Source organism: Podarcis cretensis, assembly GCF_951804945.1.
Source record: "Podarcis cretensis genome assembly, chromosome: 12".
NCBI lineage: Eukaryota > Metazoa > Chordata > Lepidosauria > Squamata > Lacertidae > Podarcis > Podarcis cretensis.
The window spans coordinates 39490513-39516801 of NC_137181.1; the positions used below are offsets into that span (position 1 = coordinate 39490513).

General features: G+C 39.9%; 1 protein-coding gene across 10 annotated transcripts in view; it reads right to left on the reverse strand.

The window, feature by feature from the left end:
* TBC1D5 (TBC1 domain family member 5) overlaps window positions 1-26289 on the reverse strand; it is a 252557-nt gene that overhangs the window by 11544 nt on the left and 214724 nt on the right. For 8 of the 10 annotated variants that reach the window (XM_079947228.1, XM_079947229.1, XM_079947230.1 and 5 more), the window contains 4 exons: window positions 21675-21764; window positions 17086-17249; window positions 7226-7325; window positions 1433-1512 (listed from right to left, as the gene is read on the reverse strand). In XM_079947228.1, coding sequence (XP_079803354.1) covers window positions 1433-1512; window positions 7226-7325; window positions 17086-17249; window positions 21675-21764 — 434 coding nt within the window. The remainder of the gene's footprint in view (window positions 1-1432; window positions 1513-7225; window positions 7326-17085; window positions 17250-21674; window positions 21765-26289) is intronic. The other 2 variants (XM_079947234.1, XM_079947233.1) reach the window with 1 other exon arrangement.

The window sequence follows — 26289 nt, forward strand, 5'->3', positions numbered from 1 at the left end:
AAGATGCTGGAAAATGAAAATTATGTGGTTTTGGCAGAAATGACATAAAGGATTAAGTAAAAATGAATTGGTGAAAGAGAGAACGTAAAATTATAGTATATTAAGACAAATTATTAAGATAAAAACAAGGTTGGAAGGATTTGCTGAAATAACAATTTGAATTAGAATACAAAAATGGGAGGTGTGAGGAGGTCAAGGAAATAAGTAAAGGAAAGAAAGCTATGTAAAGGTTCGATTTGTTCTTTTTTAATTGATTGTATTTTTTCTGTCTTTTTTATTTTTCTTTTTTCTCTTTTTTCTTTTTGTAACCTTTAAAATTTGAATAAATATTATTTAAAAAACAACAACAAACAAACACTGGGTACCATTAAAAGGTCCCCCATCGTTCATCCATCAGTGGTAGTGAGTGTGGTAAGAAAGTGGGCAGGGAGGGGCCAAGTTGCCAAATTCCCTTAGAAATTTGCAAGGTTTGGAGTTCTTGGCCTCCCAAGATTTCTGGGAAATGATAGTAATGCTTGAGATACTGTGAGATCTTGCAAGGTGAGGCTAGGTAAACTGAAGGCAAACCCAAACTGGAACACTGAGATGAGTCAGACATTTCATCTAGCCACTCACCCTGCTGGAACATCATGGGCTTTAAAAAATTCCCTTTACTGGGCAGTAGAATGTAATCTTTACATGGCAACTTGGCTGGCTGTGTATTTTTGCTCTTATATGGAATTCCAAAGGGCACAATTGGTCAAATTAAGGTTATTGTTCTTGCTGACCTGAAGTTTTTAAGGTCCTTTCATTGGTTCAATTGCTTATAGTCTTACTTGTCATAACTGAGGCAGTAAAGCATGAGATTTTTAATCTCAGGGATGTGGGTTTGAGCCCCACATTGGGCAGAAGATCTCTGCATTGCAGGTGGTTGGACTAGATGACTCTTGTGGTCCCTTCCAACTATACAATTCTATGATTCTAACTTTTACGACAAGAGAATACAGAATCAACAGGGTTCCTGGTGTTTCACTGGGGGTCCTGTTAGTGAAGGAATTCATTATTAAAATGGTTTGGCCTATCATGGATATGCCCTGGAGGACTGGATTGGGGCTGGCTAGATTCCCTCTGAAATGGCCTTTTGTAATTTGAGCTTGGTTGCCATGTTGCTTGATAAAGTTATGGCCTTTTACTCTGGCTACTGTTTCTTTAGCTCACAGCAGCAAGAAGAAACTGAAAGTCAGAACTGTCTACCAGCATTATTATTTCAGTAAGTTCCACAGACTCTTCTTTTGCTCACTATCATAATAAGTCTCAACAAACTATTAAAGTTCAGCAATTAGAATCCTGAATAATGCAAAGTTCAGATAAAAAGCATATAAATTATAGACGTGCCATTCAAAAAAAATTATACATATTATACATAGAATCTTCATTTTGTCAAAAGCTATACCTGCTTCAATCCAGCCAAGGACACTAGAATTTCATCTTCCTTCTCCAAGTGTTCCTGAAGAATGACTTCTTGAATATTTCCTGCAATCCCAAAAACAATTATTTCGCAAGAAAGAACCAAGATTATGTGCCTCAAGATTACATGCAACCCAATGGCCATGAAGATGAATGTATACTTTGATATATATATATATATATATATATATATATATATATATATATATACACACACACACACACACACACAGAGTCTGGATAAGAACACTTAAAAAAATCACTTACAGTTACAGTTCAGCTGAAACACTGGCTCATGATGAAGCTGGCTTGTTTCAACAAACCATAATTAAAATTAAGCACAGTTTAGAGTTCAGGGGATAAGGCTCAACTATGGCTATATAAAAACGAGAGCATTTTTTTCTAATCCCCTCCTCATGTGGAGTGGAGTGGGTGATACCAAGGCTTGCTTAGGCTAATTTTCATATGGCAGGAAACCAGTATTTATTGTTACATATGAATGCTGCATTTGACTACAATTTATATTGAATATTTCATGCAATGCCAAAAACAATTGTGAGATCAAGAGTGAAAGGGGCCATGTTTTCTATTTGAAGGCTGCATTGGCTCTCCATCAGAGTACTGATCTTCATTGTCTTATACTCCCCAATTCAAGAGGAAATATCTGGGTAGCATTGTAAATTAAGAATGAATACGTGCAAGTTAAGTTATTGCATTTGCAGTCAGGTTCCTTTAGCACTTGAGTTAACAGAGCAAATTAAACAGATGACTAAAAGGCAAGTACCAAGTTTGCCCAATTAAGTCATGTAGGCAGGAAAAAAACTGAACACCTGGAATAACAACAGATGGGATATTTAAATTCAGGAAAGCAGGCAAGAATTTTATAGTTCTGCCCCAGTCTGAGTCTATGTTTGTATTGATAAGCTTGTACTGCATATATGACAAAATGCCCATCTGGAAACATTTTTGCTTTGAAATATTCTTCCTATCTGATGCTGCTGTTATTCAAATTGTAAAACTTGAAATCTCTCTCTTAAAATAAGAAAAGGTTCATGAGCTGCATCTTTTATGGAACAATGAGCACTGATATCACACAAATGAATTATGAGACTTATAAATTATTTGCAAGGCAAACAAAATCTGTTTCTGTGTCACAAATGGCTTCCTTGAGTTATGTCTCATGTTGTTTAAAAGCAGATGAAAGCCACGATTCTGCTTCAGGAAATCAGCAGCGAATATACACACTTCAGAACTTGTCTACTCTTGACAAAAGATTGCTTTGTTTCCAGACCGCTGATATATTTCAGCAATTTTTCATACATAAGTTAGGATTAAATCACAGGCACTAGCTGTAAAGATGAATGACATCAACAACTCAACAAGCAATTCTAGGGGAAAGATGTAATCTGCAGCCCACACTACTCAGCCAAGAGTAATGCTATGTACCTCATTCAAAACTTGAGGTTTAAATGCCAGGGGATGCAGAATTATATAAACTCTGTTATGTAAGAGAAAGGGTGATATGTAATTGTACCCACCCCTAACGGAACAGATTTCTGCTCATGCAATAGAATTTGTACTTCCTTCCCTCTTCCCTGTAGCCCCTCATGGTCCTGCCAAATCTGTTTTAGAGGTTTGGGGGACCCTGGAACAGATTTGTTGGGGTGAGGGGCAGGAGAGGCACAGGAGCAGAGAGGAAGGAAACTTATGTTGGCTATCATTCAAAATAAGCAACCTGCACAAGAAGAAAGTGGAAAAGGGGCTACAGTGGAAAAAATGTAAAAGACCAAGGGCCATTACAAAGGTGTGGATAGTTAGTACTATCTGCATAAATATGATACAGATAGTAAACAAGAGGAAAATGAGCTAGAAATCAAAAGCTTTCTCTGAGAAACAAATGCAATGTACAGAGCACCTCCAGATCAGCTAAAATAACTGCAGAATTAAAATCACTCATTTTGCACAAGCATTCATCTACTGTACTTTACTAGATGAATGCAAAGTACTCTTTAGAGATATTCCAAAGTTTATAACTGTCCTTAATGCAAACATTTATCTATTTTAAACTAAAGCCATCCTCCTCTTCCAACAGCACAGAAAGTTGCAATGGGACCTCAAGGTGAAGGACGGGAAAGAAATCAATAATGGCCATTACAATAGCAGCAATGTTTTAAAAAGACTTGAGTTATTTGATCTTATCCCAGATATTTGATCTTATCCCAAAACAACATGTTAAGAGAATGGGTTGGATCCAGACTCTGCCTATGATATGCTTCACTTAAGGGGAAGAGACAGCTAAATATTTTTGGATGACCCTGACTTCCAGTGTTATGAGTGAGGCAGAAAAACCCCTACGTTTCAATCAAAGTGTGGCAGCTAGTCTTATGATTCATTAGATCTGCTCAACAGGTACCGAAGTGATGTCCTGCTAAAACATTAATAAGTAAGAAAGTTTCTCCAATAATATGCTGAAGAAATGTGCTCTCAAAGCTCTTTACACCTAACAAAACAGACTAACTACAAAATCTGAAGACTTTCCCCCATTTATCAGTTTTCACCACAAGAACCAATTTATCATTCTTACACATGCTATACTTATGTTATTCAAGACACCACATTTATTTCCATAGTAACATGGAGGCAGGGTCCCAAATATATAATTATGTTGTCATTGTGTGGTGCAGCAAAAGAAGTGGATGAACATTTAATGAGAAAGCTTTTGTATAAACACACAAACAAAAATTACTGCTCTAACTCATCTTTCCCTCCTTCACATTCCAGGGAATACAATTATAATCTTGGCAGCCTCAGGATCAAACCCATGGTAACAAAAAGGTATGTCTGAGTAGAAGTATGATGATGCCATCATACAGATATGGAAATCTGAACATTTTTAACAATCACATATCTAATTGTAGTATGTTGTATAAGAGAAAAGTCACCTGGTTAATTATCATAAAGCCAATGAACTTGAGAACAGTAAAGAGAGCTGCATTTGCTTGAACAACTTCAAGTGGTTTGTGCCACATCTGTGATTTAAAGATATTCTGCCTCAATAACTAACAGTAGGTGTAACTTAGCCTTCCAGTGTACACTGGATTACCAAGAGGTTTCCTACACAGGGATTGATCAGAGCTGCTTAGCTTCAGCATTAAGGTTGCTGGTCCTGGTCTACCTGTGAATGGTTGTGGTACTTGCAGTAATGCATCATTTTAATATTTTTCCTCCCATCCACTTTATGTGATGCAATGACACAACACAGTTGGTCAGAAAGATGAGAACTTACATATGAAATGGTGTGGACCCGACACAGCATGATTCTCCAGGTCTTGCATAACGCAGTTTCTAAACTCTGCTACAGATCACAAAAATATCACCCCATACTTTCTAGTTACCTACCCAGATATTTAGCTAAGAGCAGAAGAGCAAGCTTGCATGAAAAAGCCATTAGAAATACTCAGATATATAGTGTAAACTAGTATATTGACCCAAAGTCTAGGAGCTGATAAAAGCTCTAACACCAAATAATCAGCATATGGCTGACATAGTTTCAACTACCTTCTGGGTGCAGAACTGTTATATTTTTTTAGAGTTGGAATATTTCCAAGTGCACTGGATGCTAAGACAAAAAATTACCAAATCATATTGTGTTTTCAAGCATGATTTTTTATTTATTTTTTATTAAGACTCTGATCCTTTCAATGGAGAGAAAAATAGCTGATGCCTAGAATACAGAACTGATGTATTTATATGAGAGTTATGAACTTCTATGCCTGGAACATATTTCAATCTTAAATAATGTAATGATGTGTTTATATGAGTGGGGATTAATTCAGTAATAAACATCCTTCTACTTTGTATTTCTGGTGTGGTCATTGCAATGACAGATATGCAGGCCTGGTTTGATTTTGTGTGTGTGTGTGCGCTTTGCTATCCTTAAAATCTCAAGTGAAACTGTGCACAAGTGCTCTTTCTACAAAAAGAAAAATGAAAACAAGTGAAAGTTCCTTTCTTGATGTTCAAAACAGCATGTCTTTAGTACTTTATTCTGAACAGCAAGAAAAGGTCTTTCACTGACTGGTGAAGAAAGGAGAAGATTTAGCTGCTTTCTGCCCAGCTGGGAATTTTCGCTTTGCTCTCTAGTGAAACTGACAAGCTAGGAGAAATCTTACTAGTTTTTTTTCTTTCTCTTTTCTTAAAAAAAGAAGAAAAAGATTCCTATCAAAAGCATTCCTAAATAGGTCATTAGTGGTCTTGTTTCCTACATGCAGAAAGCCACCTGTAGGTTCTTAGTCAGTTTCATACTACAAGTCCCTTGCACATACATACCTTCTGAAGGATAAAAGAAAACTACCATGGGCTTAGGGAGAATTTAGTGCACCTCTGCACTATGAAATCTGCAAAATGAACTCAAAACCTGTTCCTTTTAAATAGATCTCAAAGGAACATTCTGAGGCTGATGTGGATAAACACCTTACTAGGTAAGAAAAGAAAGCTCACACAAATGGAAAGACATGCAAACCTGGGGCAAAAGTATGTTGCCCATGCATCAGCTCTGAAAATTAATTATAAAAGTTCTCTATATGCAAACAGAAATCAGAATTATTGGCATAAGCCAGGGGTAGGCAACCTAAGGTTCATGGGCCACAAGCAGCCCACAGGGGCTGTTTAACCGGCCCCCAAGCCGCCTCCTCAGCGAGTCCCTGCCCGCTGGCGCAGCACGGCGCGGGAACTTGCTTCCGCAGTTCCAGAAATTGCGTCTGCGTAGATGCTGATGCAGAAAATCGCAGGCCCATGGACGGAATGAACTAGCCCAGGCAAGGTAAACCTTGCTGACCCTGGCATAAGCAATCCACTAAGGACTTACAGAAAGGAATGGAGAAAACCCACGCCCTCGTTTCTGATGGCCTTTCTATTGTGTAAAACGATCATAGCACAACAGTTATCATAGCATAAGGTTAAGTGAAGATTTATGCAGAGGTTTGGCAGACTATCTGAAGGTCAGACACACTTTGCATTTCATTTGTCTGGTCAAGAGAGGAAAGTAATATGAGCCTTAATCATGTCAACATAATCTGGCAATGCTCCCATTGCACAGTTGAATTTTCAAAGGTTGCAAAATTGTTCTATACACCAAACTTTGGACATAGTGATACGTTTCCTAAATTTGGGAGACAATACCCAGAAGATGGTTCAGAAACCTCAGCTAGTGCAGAATTTGGCAGCCAGGTTTCTCCCCGGGACAAGACTGTTTGAACATATTACACCAATCCTGGCCCAACTGCACTGGCTGCCAATTAAGTTTCCGGGCCCAATTCAAAGTGCTGGTTTTGACCTACGAAGTCTTAAACAGCTCAGGACTACAATACCTCAAGAACTGCTTCTCTCCACATGAACCTACACAGACCCTGCAATCACCATCTGAGGCCCTTCTTTGTGTGCTTCCTCCACGAGAGATCCCGAGGGTGGCAACACAACAATGGGCCTTTTCTGCAGTGGCTCCCCATATGTGGAATGTTCTCCCTAGGAAGGTTTGGCTGGCTCCTTATACACCTTTAGATGCGAGGCAAAAACGTTCCTCTTTAACCAAGCCTTTGGTAGATTAACATCTGATAGATACCCTTCTAAATCTGTTGTGAGAGGCGGATTATTGGTTTGGTTTTGTTCCTATTTTTATTCTGTATTTTTTATGTTATGGTTGTGAACCACCCTGACATCTATGGATGAAAGGTAATATACAAATTTAATAAACGACATTAATAGAGCAGCATCTTCTTACCCAGATGTGTATTCATCATCTTTGCACAGTATTTGCACATGGCCTCCAACTCATTCAATTGCCCCTGGAGAAATGAAATCTGGGCTTCCAGTTCTTCTTCCTATAGTTAAAATTTTTAATGAATTAGTTAATAATAAGTATACTGATAAAATATTTTATTCATGATCTATCTAAATTGGATTTCTATCAAACCCTTTCTCAAAGGATCTTAGGGTGGCGTACTTGCCCCTCTCCTCCATGTATCCTGCCTACAACCCTGTATTCATAACAACTCTCCAGAAATTAATCCATTATCTTAGATAATTCAAGCTGTTTTAGAATGTACTAGCTTCTAACTTAAGCAGAAGTAGTCCAACAACTCATAACTCATGTTCCCCTTACCCATTTAGCACAAGCCAGATCCTTATAGTTTCAACATACTTTTTTGTTACAGACTCTGCTTTCCAGAATACCACCTTGCATGTCTCCAGTCAAAACATGTACCTAGACAAATGATTTGTCTTCTTTAGGGTAGGTAAGTTCAAGGACTTTTACCAGTTCTCAAGGCTGCCTATGGTCTTTTGTAGACAACAGTGATGTTCCAGCTTCTGTAACCCAACACCTCTCAAGGGCTGACACATCATTTGGGTGAGATCCAGAGGAAGTTGGTTTTCCTTAGCTCCCATTGAAATCAAGATGAAAAATTAGTCAAGACTAAAACTTGTGGTGATCATAGCCCTGAAGGGTTGGAAGGGACCATGAGGGTGATCTAGTCCAATTATTGAGGAAAGGTAAAAGTCTAACTTATATCCACAAGTCTTGCAGTAGAGGCAATGGAATAACCCTGCTTTGCTATCTCTCTCTGTGGTGCAGCCTCATATAAAAATACTCTGTGACTGACCAAAGAGGGGGCATAATTTTGAAACTGGCTTTACCATTAGGCAGAGCGAGGCAACCTTTTTAATCAGTTATGTAGTTATTTACTGCAGAGTCCCAACCATGCCTACTCAGAAGTAAATCCTATTGAGTTCAATGGGGCTTTCACCCAGGTAAGCGGGTTAGGATTATTATCACTACTGGGAGCATCATTTTTCTCTCTGCCAAAGTGGTCTAGGCTATGGGCCATCTCTAACGGTCTGCATTTATTTTATTCTACAAATTATAAAGGCATCACATGTTTCATGCAACCGGTAATTATGAGTGTAATCTTCTTTTCCAGATTAATCAAACAATGCAATTCTACTTTGTTACAACAGACATATGGGCAGGATTGCAAATTGTGTTATATTTGTAGTCATGAGTCAGTAGCATTAAATTAACTGCAGATTTCTTAGCTATTAACAGATGTAAGTTTACTAGAGGGCCCTACATAACTCTAATGCTTTTCAAATGCTCTCACAAAATTCTTTTGTGCGGAAATAGGGCTGAAGAGTATCTGTGGTGCTATTCAGACACACTTGCAGAGCCAGACTTTTAGAAGAGCAAAACAACCGCGTTTCACACGGCTTCCTGTGCCATTCTAAATTTAGACAGGAACAAGTAAATGAAGAATCTAAATTCGGACCCCTGTCCAGAGAAATGGCAGGTAAGATGTATGTGTAAAGGTTTGCTATGTTGGAAACTGTTTTTGAAAGTAGTTACGTCAGTCCTTAAACCCAAGTTTGCGAGGAACGCTTTCTGATACGTTAACCAATTGCTCGTAGGACCATTCTATTATGGTCTCAGCAGAATGGCAGTCTAAAAGCGATTCTAGATTCTAGATTAAAAGGTACTTGCTGCAGCTAAAGGTAGCATCTAACAGTTGCATCTTATCAGCTGCTGACAATCCTTTCTGGAGACCAAGGATTTGGCAACCATTGCTTGGCAAGGGATTTAATAAATGTTACATTATGAAGACAAATATTTATGTCAGCCAAGCATTATGGGGAATTATTCAACTAGTGAAAACCTCTACAAAATGAAATTGCCTATGAGGTATTTGCTTAAAACAGATTCAATATTACTTAAGCAAACCTGTTAAGTTTCCATCTTAACAAACACAATAGAACAATTGCTATATTGCCACTTAGATTTTTTTTTTAAAAAAACATGGTGCTTAAAACTTTTAACTTCTTAAAGCTCACCTACTCTTACAGCTAATAATTTCAGGGTTGACAGGAACATGTCAGCAGTAGTGCTAGTAGAAGCAAGGAATGCAACAATAGTAATGATGAATAAGTTGTTCCACTGTGAAAACAACTAAGAAGGAGAAAATTCAACCCATGAGATTGTTCTGCTGAGGGGAAGAAAACTGTCACCAGTTCTGGGAAGTTCATTTCTAGGAAACTGCAGCAAGTACTTCCCACACATTTATACCTCTAGACCACTGTAATCTAAAGATACTCAGAAACCACTTCAATTAAACCCAAAAGTGAGCTGGGTGCTTTACTTGCAAGCCAGTAATATATTCAACTAGGTCACCACTTTCACAACGTAATTTAAGATATGTTTCTGTTCATTACAGACTATACTACTTGATGTTTGTACGAAAACCACACAGCATGTTACAAACAACCAAACCTTTAGTAAACATTTTGAAAGCGGGTTTACTTCCTTACACATGAGACTGTCACACATACCTCAGTGCTTTTTTTCTGGGGGGATACAGGGGTACCCCAAAACATTTTGCGAATCTTTGTACTGTACTTTTGTCCATTACCTGTATTTATTTCCCTTGATTTGAACTATAAAATGGTGATTTGAGTCAAAAGGAGAGTACCCCTAAAGATTTTTTAAGAAAAAAAGCACTCCATAAACCTATATTTATTTAAGGGAGAGTTTCTTCCGTATGGTGGGCCCACAAGTCTGGGATTCCTTTCCATCAGACCCGCGTCAAGCTGCCATGGGGAAGGGTTTTCAAAAGGCCTTGAAGACCTCTCTTCTTCAATTAGCCTTCCAGGAGCAACTTTTTATTGGTTGGATGATATTTCTGTTGAATTCAGCTTTCTCTCTTTCTTTTAATGAGGTTTTACTGCATAGGTGTTTTTTTAAAAATGCACTTTTCTTTGTTGTTTTATGCTGTTTTATTGGGTGCACATGGTCTAAAAAAGCACCCTAAAATATTTTTAAATGAATAAATAACTACAAATGTTGTTTACTTTGCTAATGTCACATTTTAATCCAGCTTTTAAATCACTGAGCAAGTAAAACCTCTGCTAGTGCAATGGAACAACCCAAAATATGTTCCAGGGAACTGGGGGAAACCCCAGAGCAGATTTTGGGGGTGGGGAAGGTACCTGGCCGGGGTGGGGGGAGAGAAGAGGAAGCTCCATTGCACAAGTGGAAGTTATTCCTCTATATAAACATGGCAATCAATGCAAGGAATGCAGCTTTTTCCATGAATTGACTGAATTGCGCTCCCAGTCACATGAAAGAGTCTCCACGAGTACATGTGGTACCCTCTTTAGACTTTTGTCCTATATGTAGACACCAGTTTTTGGAACCAGGCAGGCATGTGATGTTAAGGGTGGAGTCAGGAGCCAACCCCCAGCCTTCCTTCCCTCCTGCACTAGTCACACAGATGGTAATAACTGAAAGGGGCTCAGGAAATCCCCGAATCAAATTTCATCCCAGCCGTTAACAGACTAGCTGGCCTTCAGATTCCTCCAGTTCAATACTAATAATGGCATGTTTTACCAGCTGTTGTAAAGCTTACAGAGATGGATACCTGTGACATGCTTTAAGCTTTTGAAGGATGCCATAAAAAAGGCTAAATATGATGATTATGAAACAGAAGAGAGGACATTTCCTTCACACACATTGGAAGAATGAAATGAAAACTGTGACAATCATATTTTAATTGCATAAATCCTGTTTAAACTAGAAACTATGTTTCTTACCAACATCTTGGGAAAATAAATAGTGCTGTCATATTAATTGAATTTATTTCCCCTATAACTGGGGAGGGGGGGGAGGCACAGAGAGGTGCCTTCACAAAGCACATACAACGTACATCGTCTTGTGATTAGCATCAAGTACAGCCTATTACTATTGTAAGTGGCCAAATGGATGGCAGAATGAATTTTCCTTCTCACGTCATTCACCCAAGGTTATTATGGCTACGAAAATATCATCTAATGTTTCCATTCTTTTGCAACAGTCTGCTTTCTGGCACTAATACATAAATGTTAACTCATGATAATGTTCAAGTGACATTTAAGGAATTGTTGTATTGTTTATGCAAACAGCATGTGAGCAGCGATTACTCCACTAATGCCAAAATATTAACAAATCTCTCAAAACTTAGCAGGTATAGTGTTTAGCGGTGTCTGTTCCTAATTTTGAGAATCATTTAGGCCAGATGCCCTGAGTGCTCTCTCTCGCTGGGAGCCCACCTCCTTGCACAAATAATCACTGCTCATTCACCTGCTTGCTCCCTCTGGCTCAATCTATACTCTTGTCCAGAAGAGGTCAATGTGTTGTGGATTATGCTCTTTTCATGCTCACACACAAACCTAGAGGGGGCAAGTGACCAGGTAGCAACAGCAAGGAGCAGGAGAAGGGGGAAGGGTCTCCGGAGGTCAAAAGTGGGCCCTCTGCTGGAGTATGGGCCTTGGTAGGTGTCCAATGATGCTAACCCCAACACCGCCCCTGGCTTTAAGTGCACCAACACATCCTGTCAAAATATGCATGTAGGCACTTGATCATATACATTCTTTATAAGTTAACTCAAAAAGTATAGGTACTGGGGGGAAATGGAAATATATGGTTTCACTTTAGTAGTATTCATTGCTACTATGCACCTCAGACAAATTGCACACCTGTTTAATTCTGGATGCGTCTACATATTTGTTTGTTTACAGAGTCTGATTCATGACATGTTCTCTTGTCTTTCTGGATTCAATTAGTGCTACTTATCACTCCATTTGTGCGACTTTTGCATACTGGGACATATTTTTTCAGTTGTGCATTGCTTCTTCTCATCCAGCCCTTAGAATCCTAGGGGCATGACATGACCATGACATGGCCAAGATGGAGCACTGCATGAACCAGTCCTGATAATGATTATCTTGAAGTCCACAGAAGTTGCAGAAGGAAAGATGAGATGAAGAAATCACCTAGCTTAAACTTGTATCGGAGTTGTTGATGCTTAAAACTTACTGAAGCTTGTTTTAAAGTTACAGCTCCAGCTTATCTTGAATAGTACTAAATATGTGGTTTCTGTCCAGTACTGGTTTCTGGCCTTGCTTAAGTGGATAGATGAACTGTGGCTGTGAGATGGGCAGGAGGAGTATTGCCTGTTGATTCTCCTGGTCGTCTGAGTGACTTTTCATTATACTGACCATTAGAATTAACAATGACCTTCTGGGTCAGCTAGCTGGGATCAGTTACAGCACCTCAAAAGCATTAACAGAATATAGGAGTAGATACTTGCTCATAGAAAGTTTTGCTTACGTTCCTACATGGCTGGACTCTGGAAATACACAGAATTGCTTACCACATAACTAACCATGGGGTGCCACTTCAGAAAACTGCAGTAAGTATTGTTTGAAGCTGTATTTGTGAACAAGGTATTCATTAATAACAGATTTCTACTGGCCATAGGATGGCAGCACTGTCAGCAAGACTAGATGAGCTATGTTAATAAAAGAGACACAGGAGAAAGCAAACCTCTTCAGAACCACAGCATTCACTTTTACTCAGTATCTTCAGATTTGTAGGTTATGAAATTTCCATGGTAATATGATGTCATGTAGGTATGGGATTGCAATTTCACATTTTGGTTTCTTTACAGCTCTGATGACTATGTTCAGAAGTTAGGAGTAATACTGGCATAATAATTAAGTGGAGGCAAATGTTTACAAATAAAAACACTGGCACCAAAATGCTTATTAAAAAAAGCATTTGCTTGTGAGGAAGCACTAGATGCCTGAAACTATAGAAATGGAAACAGGCTTAATTTCACCATGACACTGCATGATTAAATTCTAAAAACATTCTATTTATACGATCTTCATGAGTTTTCTTAGAGCTTTGTTGTTGTTTAGTCGTTTAGTCGTGTCCGACTCTTCGTGACCCCATGGACCAGAGCACGCCAGGCACTCCTGTCCTCCACTGCCCCCCGCAGCTTGGTCAGACTCATGCTGGTAACCTCGAAAACACTATCCAACCATCTCGTCCTCTGTCGCCCCCTTCTCCTTGTGCCCTCCATCTTTCCCAACATCAGGGTCTTTTCCAGGGAGTCTTCTCTTCTCATGAGGTGGCCAAAGTATTGGAGCCTCAGCTTCAGGATCTGTCCTTCCAGTGAGCACTCAGGGCTGATTTCCTTAAGAATAGAGAGGTTTGATCTTCTTGCAGTCCATGGGACTCTCAAGAGTCTCCTCCAGCACCATAATTCAAAAGCATCAATTCTTCGGCGATCAGCCTTCTTTATGGTCCAGCTCTCACTTCCATACATCACTACTGGGAAAACCATAGTTTTAAGTATATGGACCATTCTCAGCAAAGTGATGTCTCTGCTTTTCTACCATTCTCAGCAAAGTGATGTCATTGCTTTTCTACCATTCTGAGGTTTTGTTCCTATATTTATCTCCTCTTTCTGCTCCAAGGGATGGGATGTAAGGATTCTACACCAAAGCTAGAATTGGATGAGTCTTAATACTGCCTTTAAAGCATGCTGTGGACTTATGGTCCCATGCTTAAAAAGAAAAAGAAAAAAGATTTGCCTTATCCTCTAAGGCAGGCACCCCCAAACTCGGCTCTCCAGATGTTTTGGGACTACAACTCCCATCGTTCCTAGCTAACAGGACCAGTGGTCAGGGATGATGGGAATTGTAGTCCCAAAACATCTGGAGGGCTGAGTTTGGGGATGCCTGCTCTAAGGCCAAGGAGAAGTAGGACTAACATCCAGTTTATCTTTATTTTTTGCTATGGTTACACTTGAGGAGTCTTGATGTTTCATTACTAAATAACAATGCCTTGCATTTGGGCTGAAGAGAGGTTCAATTTATTGCTCAACTCTGAACTGTATTGGGCTGAGGGCTTGGGTTAGTTGTGTTTCCTTTCAAAGTTGAAAGGCGGTGAACAAACTACCTAATGAAGCTTTGCTGCATGCAATATAGTGTCATAAAATGTTAAAGTAAGCTTTCCCCATTTTACTTATTGTGTATTTAACAGTACTGAGAACATCTGCTTTGTCACATGATACTGTCATATGATACTGATGAAACTCGTTTGCGTGCTTTCGTGTATAACCACAACTCATTTAAAGTAATGGGAAAATATATGTCGTTCTTGTATGTCCCTGCCCCCACTATGTTTACAGCTCTGATTACTTAGTTCATGTGTTTTATATGTCAATGTGAGTGTGAGCTCTAGGAAGACAAGGATTAAACATATGGAGGAAATTGTATGAACCAATCCTGTTTTACTGATTTCATTGGGCATTGAGTACATATAACTTGATTACAAAGTAGCTTCTGTCACTTGAAAATGATGCAATGAACTACTCCAAAGACAATTTTGATCATCATTTTGATACTGATTATTGTTTTATTTTTAAGAAACAGCACTAAAGAAAACTATTTGTTTATAGTCACGCTCCCTCTTCCTTTTCTCACATTTATAGATTGTCAAGAAATCTAACTAAGTAAGATGATAACAAAGAATCAGAAGAAAATTCTTTTACAACCTAATGTTACAAGATGAAAGAAGCATTAGACTTAAATTCTGGCTATAGTAAGGAGATTATGGATCATATCTGAGTAAAAGTAGGAAAAGCAGTTGGCTCTTAAATAATATTTGGTGATGAAAGCTTCATGAATACATTTTAAAAGGTTAAACTAATTCAAAATGTATTAGTTACTATTGGTGTATTTAAATTCTTAAATTCTTAAAGGATGAATTTTATATACTGTGTATAGATACTGTGTATCTACTTTCTTCTATTAAGCAAAATACGTTTGCTATTTTGCAGTTGTAAAAGATATGTTCCAAATCTTCTCCTTTTTTGTCCTTAGCTGGCAGAACATCTAAAGCTCAGACACTGGGGTAAGATACAGGGAATGAGCAGTGGGATCAGGGGGGCTCTCCACTGCCTCCCACTCTCACGCATTTCCCCCTCCTTCCAATGTGCATCTTCTGCCAAGCCAGGTTAAAAGGACCCGGAATATGCTCCCAAACTCGCTTTAAGAACCCAGTTTCAATTTCGCAACACTTTACAGTAGTATAGGGATGATACAAGGAGAATTCATAAAAGTGAGCTCCTCTGATTATTCAAAAGGACATGTGAGTTGAGCAACTCCTCTTTGGAGCCTGCTACAAAGCAATGCCCCACTTGAACATACATCAAGCATCCTCCACAGTGCCTGCCTGCCTTCTCCTAATCTCAAAGGCTCCCTCAACTTGCTCAGGGCAGAAAGGAGAGGTGGCAGAGGATTTAGCTCTTTGGCAGAGCTTTCTTTCCAGCCAAGGGATGCACAGTATTGCTTCAGGTTGCTGGCAAAAATGTGGCTGTTTAAAAAGGCCTCCACAGTGTGTGTGTTTCCTTTTATTTCTGAAGTTTTTGTTTTAATGGCTGCCTTGGAACTTATCATTGTAGTTTAGGGTCTTTATGTCAACACTTATGATTAAGGAAAGGGAACTGGGATATATTGCGTGATGTGATGTATGGATTTGTTAGCCACCTTGAATTTATTTTTGGAAATTTGGCAGGTTATAATATTTTACAAAAATAAATAAGTAAACACACGTTCCAATGTTTCCAATGGGAACGTGACACTGCTTGCATTGATCGCCACTGATGGACGGTGCAACCTGGCAAAAACATACCTTTTCAGTTGCCATGTCCTCTTTGCCTGCGCTAGAAAATGATGATACTTTCTGTGTGCTTACTTGCATCACACGCAAGGGATCAATTTTGGAATGCGCATCGAGATGGTGCATTCCTACTTTTCAGTAAAGATATCAAAAGGTGCATTACAAAGTTGATTCACAGTATGATTTGTAGCACAATGGCAACAGACCAGGAGCCAAGATCTCAGCACCTTTCCTATTGTTTGATGGGAAAAGGCTGCATTGCACCTTACACTGAGGCATGAGAAACCATTACGGTACTTCCCTATTGTACTGGCACTGAAGAGATATGTGTGCAGCTATTTTGGAGGCAGTGGCAGTGACTGTGGCTCTGCACTTGCTCTTGCATGAGCAGAAAAGGCTGCATTTAAGGAGAACCTGAGGAGGCGTCAGAGAGAATTGGGACACATCTTTCCTATTCCATCTCCCCTGCTCTCACAACTTTATCAGTGCCGTATAAGCTTCTCTGGCAACACAGCAGCTAAAGCAGGGAACAGGAATGTGCTGCCTAGAAGACTCATGTAAAGTCTGATGGAGCATTTGTCAAACTGGTCCTCACTGAGTCCTCTTCTACATCAGTGAGTCCTTGGCTACCAACTTTCTGTTGGCAGCATGGGTGACTGTGAGCCACCATTTAACATTCCCAAATGCCCCATTGCAATGTTAAACATGGGAGACATTGTGAGAAATTTAAAACACAGTCACCTAGTGCCAGGATAGGATGGGAGGAGGGGTGCATATCAGGTGTCAGAACCAGTAGGCTTTGCAAGTGTTCTGGGACCTCATCAGCTGCTGAAGCCTGTCAGACCTGGTGCTGAAGTGGGAACAGGGTGCCTTTCTTATTTAGAGGACACCATGGCTGTTCATGAGTTAAGGAAGACACACACAAAAACAGAAAGTAAGGGAAATAATCCTCCATTAAAGTTCGGAACAGATCTTTCCTGTGTCACAAGATACATGCCTGCCTGTGTACATAGGTCCCTGAATGAAAAAGCAGACCAGTGCAAATACGGGAGACAATATGAGATCAATAAGCAGTAGGGACTTACAGACTCTTTTTTGCTCATACTTCTGCTGTGCGAACGAGAATGGGAAATAGTACTGAAAAAGGACTCTTTCTTGGTTGCAGACAAAGGTGGAGACCCTGTGTATTCACGTCCCCCAGACAAACTTTCAATGCTTGGAGAAGCGCTGACATTTTTTGAACCCTGCCCTGTAAAGCAAACAGAGGGAAACAAAAAATGATCAGTGGAAAACATTGCCATCAAAGAGCTCCCTATCTGAAGTGTCAGTCAGTAACCTTCGTAAACAGATGAACACAGAATGAGATTTTGTGACATCAAAGCACATTTGTCCACACACAGAGGGACTTGCCACTGTGAGACAGGCAGGTCTGCCCAGTGCCATGCCTTCAACGCACACTCTCCACAAGACAAATACAAGTCAAACAGATAAAACAAATCCTGTGCAAGAAACATGGACAGTGCCCTATGAAAGGCGTGCATTCAGTACTCAATCTATGCACGACAGTGTAAAAAAATCCTCAAACAATTTCTCTCTCCCTCCTTTCCAAATACAGAGTTTTTAATATTTGCTAGACAAGGAATTTGGAGGCAAGCAGTGAAGTGGTAGCTTGACAGAGGAGGCATTGGTAAGGATAAAATGGATGTATGTAATGCAGTGGAATCCTATGTACCAACTCAGTTTTCCAAACTGATCCTTGCATAACCAAAACAGCATGATTCATAGATAAGAGAAATATGTGAGCAAGTTTAGGGGAACCCCAAGATTTGCGTAAGAACAAAAGATCTTTAGAAAATAATTCTTCAGGGGCCAGAAAACCCCAAAAATAGCAAAAAAGGGCTGAGCATCTTCAGTTGGCATGGAATGCTGGCAATCTGCTGGAGAGGAAGGAAAAACAAGAAACCGGGGGGAAGTGGAATGGAGTATTCTGAGAACATATGTGCCTGGCTGACTGGAACAGTCCACACTGCAATATTTTGTTGCAGGTTTTATTGGTGTGACCCTAATCCCAAAATCAGTTGCATGTTCTTCCTGTTCATTAGGTGCAACAGTTAGGAACACGGGCTTAAAAAAAAAAAAAAGGCAATAGCTCAGATCCTGTAATATATATATGACCACTGCATAAATCAATGTTCACTTGCATGTGTGATGTTTGGAGCTTAAGACAAACAGAGCATGATATGAGAATAGCTTCACGACATTTAGCAAGTACAGTGTGCTTATTTATCAATAATAATAATAATAATAATAATAATAATAATAATGCCCTTACAAACACTCAAGGGAGCAAATACATTTAATATAAAAAACTAAAATGTAACAATAAAATAAGAATATAAACAAATTCAAGAGACATATGATTACAGAAGCTAAGGAGCCAGGGAGATGAGAAGCCAGTCAACAACTCAGCAGGTAAAACAACCCCTGGAACAGAAAGGCCTTCACACAGTGACGGAAGAGGCAAAACGAGGGAGGTAAATTCCAATGCCTGAGCACAGCCAGAGGAGAGGAAAGGCTCTGGCGCACTCTCTCTCTCTCATTTCAACCAGATTTAGATGGGCTATAAAAAAGTGTCTCTCCAGCAGATCTTAATGAGTACATAGGCTTATATAGGAAAAGGCTGCCCATTAGGAATCATGGTCCCAAGCCATTGAGATTTAAAGGGCAAAACCAGCACAGACTAATTCAGTCTTGCAAATCACCCAGAGAAGTAGAAATTAAGATGCTGAGCTCAGCCATAAACACACTTGGTGGCCTTTGATGTCTCTCACCCACAGTACAGCCTCAATATTTTTTTACTAAGATGATGCTGAGCCTGTTCAGGCTGAAAGAGAGTAGGGGCTGTGCACGACTGCCTCCTCAACAATATCCCAGACTCTGCTGGCTGCAACCACAAGTCCTTTGTGCATTGGGCGGAAGATCTGAATGTGCACAGAATCCTCCCAGCAACTGAGAACCGCGATGATGCGTGATTCCCAATCGCAGGGAGGCCTCTGTTTCCTGAACACCCAAATGGGGCTTTAGTTAGATTGGAATTGTGCAGACTACACCGGCAATTTCAGATCACCCCTGTCTGTAATCCTCGACAGCTGCTCCTAGCCAGTGCAGAGTGTACTGAGCTAGAAGGACTAATGATTTGACTCAGTACAAGGCAGTGGCGTAGCGTGGGGGGTGCAGGGGGGGCCGGCCGCACCGGCCGCAACATCTGGGGGTTAGGGTTAGGGGCGCAAATCCACGGGTTAGGGGGTGCAAATTACTTGCCTTGCCCCGGGTGCTGACAACCCACGCTACGCCACTGGTACAAGGCAGCTTCCTATGTTCCTGGCAACTATTCCCTGCCAAACTTCAGTGATGACAATAAGGAGAGCCTAATCTGATTGAGATAGAAGTAATGTTGACAGGCCTTGCCAGACACCTCCGCTGACTGCTTCCATCAAGACAAAGGAATACTGCTAAGATACATGCTTAGAGGGGAAGTGCAAGCCAAAGAGGGAAGGAACTCTCATGTTTCTTCTGGTCCCACCAGCTTTGGTTCACTCTTTTACTATACATCATACCAGATGGTAGTTAGTCTCCTACCAGATCCTCAGCAGCTATTTCATCACAGGTGCCATGCTTCCAATAAAATGGAAGAGTGCATACATACTAAGTACTATCTGTAATTAGGTTTTCTAGTCAACAGGTGGGGAAAAATTGCCCCCATCCCATTCTTTACAGTTCTGTGGAGTGGTATTTGTGAATGCTCTCTTTTGATAAATTCCTATCCTTCACTCTTATGTCTACTGTTAAATATAACAAGAGGGTCATGGTGAGGAGAAGTATACTTGAATCTCTATTTATACCTGAGTTCAAGTCCCCAGCTGCTTATGGAAGTCAATAGGTTGTCAGAGGTAGGCTGCTTGAAGTGTAAATGGTGCTCATGGAAAACCAATGTATGAGCTCCTTGATGGGCAGGATAAAAATGGTATTTTAAAAATATAGATATTAAGAAAAAAATTGTCTGCTAGCTGTAATTGTACATATACTAACGTCACCCCAAGTGTTGGTTTCAAATCCCTATTGTAGAACTCTATTTTAACATGAATTCTGCCCAACTAAAAAGTGTTTTTAGATATTTTAAAAATGTTTTTAGACCTGAGGTTACAAAAAAGTGTACTTTGCAAGTGGTAAGCCACAGAACAAACCTTAGGTACAAATCATGGTTTTTCTAAAGTGAGATAAACCATGAGCCCATGTGCTGATGTATTGCTAATCCAAACCATGGCTTTGCTCACAGCAGGAGGACCAAAGTGCCCAGAATCTTCTCACCAGGAGCCCATGTATTTTCAGTAAGTTGTGGCATGGCTTTGAGTTATTTGTGAACTGGATCAATATGTACTTGCAGGTCAAAAGTGTAAACTTCATAAAGCAGCTTTTTAACTTTGGGATAAATCAACAATTAGAAGATATGCTGCATTATTTAGATTGTTAGTTGGGAAAGTCTGCTAAAAAGTTGCAGAAGCATGATAAATTATATGATCTCTGTGTAAGATATATTGAAGACTCTACCTTTGGAAGCTGTATCTATTCTATTTTATAGAACTTATTTTTTGGGGGAAATTTAATAGTGCCAAGGCCAATGACCAATATAAATCTATCCATCAACAAAACAAGTAGCAAAGTCTGATATCACTCCTTTTTCCCTGAAAGCAGGAGGTAGCCATAGAGAAGAAACACAAAATCTGAAAAACAATTTAGAATTCTGAATGTTTAAGCAACTTTGCTTTTAAAATAGAGTGAGTTAAAAAGAAGAAGAATTTGTTTTACTTTTACAGTCATAAGTGAAAACCATTCTGTGTGGGAGTTCCATTCCTGGCCCTCATGCGCCCCACATTATTTTGCCCCACCCTTGTTCTGCCTTCTTCCAGGTCCAAAAGGATCTGCACATCAGCGACTGAGCATCAATTGGACGTGTCTAAAATGGCCGCTGCCTGAACTCTGATTCAACATGGAAATTAAGGATCTGAGCTATGGGGATGTATCTAACACTCAGAGCAGAATAACTGAATTAATGGACATGACAAACATTCCATGAATTTCAATTAGACTACTATGAGTATAACTTAATTGGATACACTCCTATGGTTTCAGCAAAGTCACAAAATAATCCCCTTCCACATAATACTGTCAAATGTTGGGAAAAGACTCTGCTTCATATAAATACTAGCTTTCTAAATGAAGGGAATCTTTTACATCATTAGATTTACAATGCACTACTTCAGATGTAGGCTCTTAATTGAAGATTTTAAAAAAAGCATTGTAGGCAAAGAAGATATTCTTTCCGAAAGTCCTAAATCAAAATTCCTACAGTGTACCTGAATAGCATGATACTATATGAAACAAAATGGTAATAATAATAATAATTTTAAAAAATAGCTGAGAGGAAAGCTGATACATAAAGTAAAGGTAAGACAACGCATCTCATATGGTGATTAAATAAAGGAAATTTCTTTTTTCTAAACAACAGCACCACTTAGTGGAAGTACGATGTATGATACACACTGGAAATGACAACACCACAAATGAAACAGGTGTGGGTCTGGCTTTCCAATAAAAATGTGACAGGCAAACATACCATGGGTTGCTGTAGCAACTATCCCTTGGAGGGCAGTGAGATTCTGGACAGGAACCGACACTTGAGCATCACTGCCTGTAACTACATCTCCTAGTAAATAAAGTTAAAAAAAACTTTACCGTAACAGAAATAGAAGTCTTTCATTTTTTGTCTAAGAATGGGAAACGACCCCTTTCTATTACAAATACAATGTTTGACATCTGATCTACTTTCCCTGAGATATATGCCTAACTGTCATCTGATTTTTCCATTTCACTTCCCTTTAATGCCAACATTCCCTACATTTACAAATCTACTACTCCACAGAGTATGCATTTATTTGAACAATTTGTAAAATCTTAAAAATAAGAACACACACTTTTTTTGAACCCTGTAAAACTTGGTAAATAAAGACCACCAAGATTCTTGGTGTACAAAGATTTAGGATAATGATTATGTCTAATTTCACATTACACCTCTTAAATATATGTCAATGAAAATGAGAATAATTAACTTATTATTAAGAAGTATTAAAGCAAAGTTCTTTATCTTAAGAATGTTAACAGTTATAAGAAGTGTATTCTATCAATTTTCAAATATAACAAGAGATATTTTTTGAAAAGAAGACTGCCTTCCTCAGTCCCTGGATGCCTTTTTTTAATATTACAAACCAACTGGAGTCTTTTCATTAGCTATTGCTTTTACGATCAATTTACAGCATTTCCACAGGAGGCACTCAACACACAAAGTTCCCAGTAAGAAAAGGTATAAATTATTGGTAATTAATAGTGCAACCCTATACACGTCTACTCAGAAGTAAGTCCCACTGAACTCATTGAGGCTCAGTCTCAGGCAAGTGGGTATAAAGTTGCCACCTAAATTATTTATTAGTAATAATCCCCTAAACATTAATCAGAATTATATATGATTAGGGTTTAATATGGCAGTCAGATCAACCAAGCATTTCTGTTCCTACTACAGCATGAATTGTCCAAGAGGTAATGCCAGTATAAAGGTAAAGGTAAAGGGATCCCTGAACGTTAGGTCCAGTCACAGACGACTCTGGGGTTGCGGCGCTCATCTCGCTTTAGTGGCTGAGGGAGCAGGCATACAGCTTCTGGGTCATGTGGCCAGCATGACCGAGCCACTTCTGGCGAACCAGAGCAGCGCACGGAAATGCCGTTCACCTTCCCGCCAGAGCGGTGCCTATTTATCTACTTGCACTTTGATGTGATTTCGAACTGCTAGGTTGGCAGGAGCAGGGACCGAGCAATGGGGGTTCACCCCGTTGTGGGGATTTGAACCACCGACCTTCTGATCGGCAAGCCCTGGGCTCTGTGTTTTAGACCACAGCGCCACCCACGTCCCTTAATGCCAGTATAATGAACCACTAACACTAGAAGAAAACAGTCTAACTTCACTTTTAGATTTTAATAAGTATTCTGAATATTTGCTTTTGACGATAATGAGACATGCATGGTTTTTAGTCTGACATTTAGAGCACCATTACTGATTAACAGAAGCGGACCAATAAAGAAACAATGTGCACTTGGGGCTGGTAGTCTATGCTGGAAAGGTGATGAAGATACGGAATCTAACACTGCACTTTTCCTTCAGTTTTTTGTTTAGTTTTGTAGATTCTCTCTCACATGCAGACCTATGTAACAGGAGCAAGGCAAACAGTCAACCTCCTGCATACTGAAATAAATACACCTTCATAAATATCTGCAAGATTTGTGGCTTGTTCCGTGGTTGTTATGTAATCATATTGCTTCCCTATGTAACAAACAGAAGGTAAATCAAATCCTAAACACTGTTATGAGTTTGATGGTGCCAGACTCCTATAATCCCTGGATTAAGCAAAAGTCAGAATTTCATCTGGCTTTGGGGGGTTAAAATGGGTGCAAGAGGACTCTAATCCCTGGCTCTAGTAAGTGTTAAGAGCTACGGTAATTAAGTCAGGCTAGCTTCTTCTTGAGGTGACTGTTTGAATCCAAGGATGCAACTCTGGGAGAAGCAAGACCCTCTTGGGGTGCTGAAGCTGTTAACCCCTACATTGCAGGCTCAGGTTGTAAATACAGTGGTATCTCGGGTTAAGTACTTAATTCGTTCCGGAGGTCCGTTCTTAACCTGAAACTGTTCTTAACCTGAAGCACCACTTTAGCTAATAGGTCCTCCCGCTGCTGCTGCACTGCCAGAGAACGATTTCTGTTCTCATCCTGAAGCAAAGTTCTGAATCTGAAGCACTATTTCTGGGTTAGCGGAGTCTGTAACCTGAAGCGTATGTAACCTGAAGCATATGTAACCTGAGTTACCACTGTATGTGTAAATAAACCAAATATCGTAAGTACACCACAGTCTTCGCTGCACCTCATTTCCAAAAGGAACACAAACCCTGTGTAAGTTCCTGGAACCTCTGGAATCCTGCACTACTTGGAGATTGGGGTGGTGTGAAACAATATCAATTTGGTAATTGACTAAATTTACAAGAGTGCCTAGCATGCCATGTCATGAACCAGGCCTATAATGGTCATGATTTCTATGGTATGGCAAACTATCACAATACAAAAAACAAAACAAAACCCTACTTTGGGGCCTGCAGGCTAAAAAAATCCAGTTACAAGAAGTTATATTTTTTGATGTTCCATTTCCTTCTATGAAATCGTGTTCGCTAGTTACAAGCATACATGTTTGCTTTTTTCTTTGTTGATTTTGCTTGTCTGTCCTCCTTTCATGGAATTCCAGCATTTGAAGTGCTAAAACCTTTGTTGTTAGGCTGATGTTCCCCACTTTGTTGGGGGTGGGGTGGGGGGGGGCAGCCATGATTGGTTTTTAAAAAGCCTTGCCTATTGCTCTTATGCACACTGTTGGTTGGTCATTCTTTCTCTCATCCTGACAGCTTTTCCCTAAAGGATGGGACACCAGAGATTCAAAACCGATTTGCAGATTGTATTTTCAGTTGCAGTTTTCTTACTGTTGAGTAAATTTGCTTGTTTCTGTTCCATTAACTTAGAACTAATGGAGGCAAGTGGCAAATCTTCAATGTCCTGCTATGGTTTTGGAAAAAGGACTTGTAACTCTTAGAAGTTTCTAACTGTGCAAGTATAAACTTTAGGTGTTTTGGGGTTTTTTGTTTACCTACTCAGGACAATGAAATTCTGCTTTTTCAGGTGATCTTGAAATACCTCCTTTCCGGTATGTGTGAATGCCATGCGAACTGAGATGTCCCAAGCATCTCACAAAATTGAAGTTCACTAAAAGGAGTATTTTTTACAGACATTTGTCAAATCTTATGTAAAAAAGGTAAAGGTAAAGGTACCCCTGCCCATACGGGCCAGTCTTGACAGACTCTGGGGTTGTGCGCCCATCTCACTTAAGAGGCCAGGGGCCAGCGCTGTCCGGAGACACTTCCGGGTCACGTGGCCAGCGTGACATCGCTGCTCTGGCGAGCCAGAGCTGCACACGGAAACGCCGTTTACCTTCCCGCTGGTAAGCGGTCCCTATTTATCTACTTGCACCCGGAAGTGCTTTCGAACTGCTAGGTTGGCAGGCGCTGGGACCGAGCAGCGGGAGCGCACCCCGCCGCAGGGATTCGAACCGCCGACCTTTCGATCAGCAAGTCCTAGGCGCTGAGGCTTTAACCCACAGCGCCACCTGCGTCCCCAAATCTTATGTAGTAGATCATAAAGGAAACTGATATGTCAGCAGAAGCAATAAGAGTGTTTCAGGCATCTTAGGGTTAGGTAAAAGTAAAGGGACCCCTGACCATTAGGTCCAGTTGTGACCAACTCTGGGGTTGCGGCGCTCATCTCGCTTTACTGGCTGAGGGAGCCAGCGTACAGCTTCCGGGTCATGTGGCCAGCATAGGGTTAGGTAGTCTGTCCTAATTGCAAGACAGCCTTTACATGGAGTGGTGGCTTCTTCATAGTCATGACCTCCCCGAGAAAGCACAAGAGGAAGTGTGAGGAAACACTGTGACCAAGGCGCTGGCAGAGCATTTAGTGTGCGTAAGTGTGGTGTGGTGAGATACACATCTGATCATCTGGTTGAGCTACTTCTTTAGAATGAGAATTTTAGGAGTAACATGACCTTTATAGTTATTTGACTATGCTAATGCATGCTTTTCTCTTATTGCCACTAATAGAAAAGAGAACATTTATAAATCATGAATGGAGCTTAGACTCAAAATGACATATGAATAGTCATGCTCCTTTATCTGAAGCCACAAAATACAGCAACATTTCTTCAGAGCTAAATCAGAACAAGTGATTCAACAACTTGTTGAATTTAGTAGTTTCCCCACAAGTGTTATAAATAATCAAAATATACCAATATATATTCAAAGTATCTTCAAAACAGGCCAAAATTTGATAATATATTTTTTTACAAAGTTGTAATAGTGTTTATTAGTAAAAGGGCAAACACATGAATGAATATACTTAAAATACCCCTTTGCAAACTACCATATGAGATTCTATATTGCAAAGCACTGAGGAATGGTGTGATGATGACTGACTGAACTTTCTCACTATAACAGAAGTAGATTTGGGCAGGGCAGGGAAACACATAGGGAAAGGGTACAGAATCAGGTCAAGGAAGGCACTAGGAGATAGGGGCTAGAGAAGGTAGCAGTCAG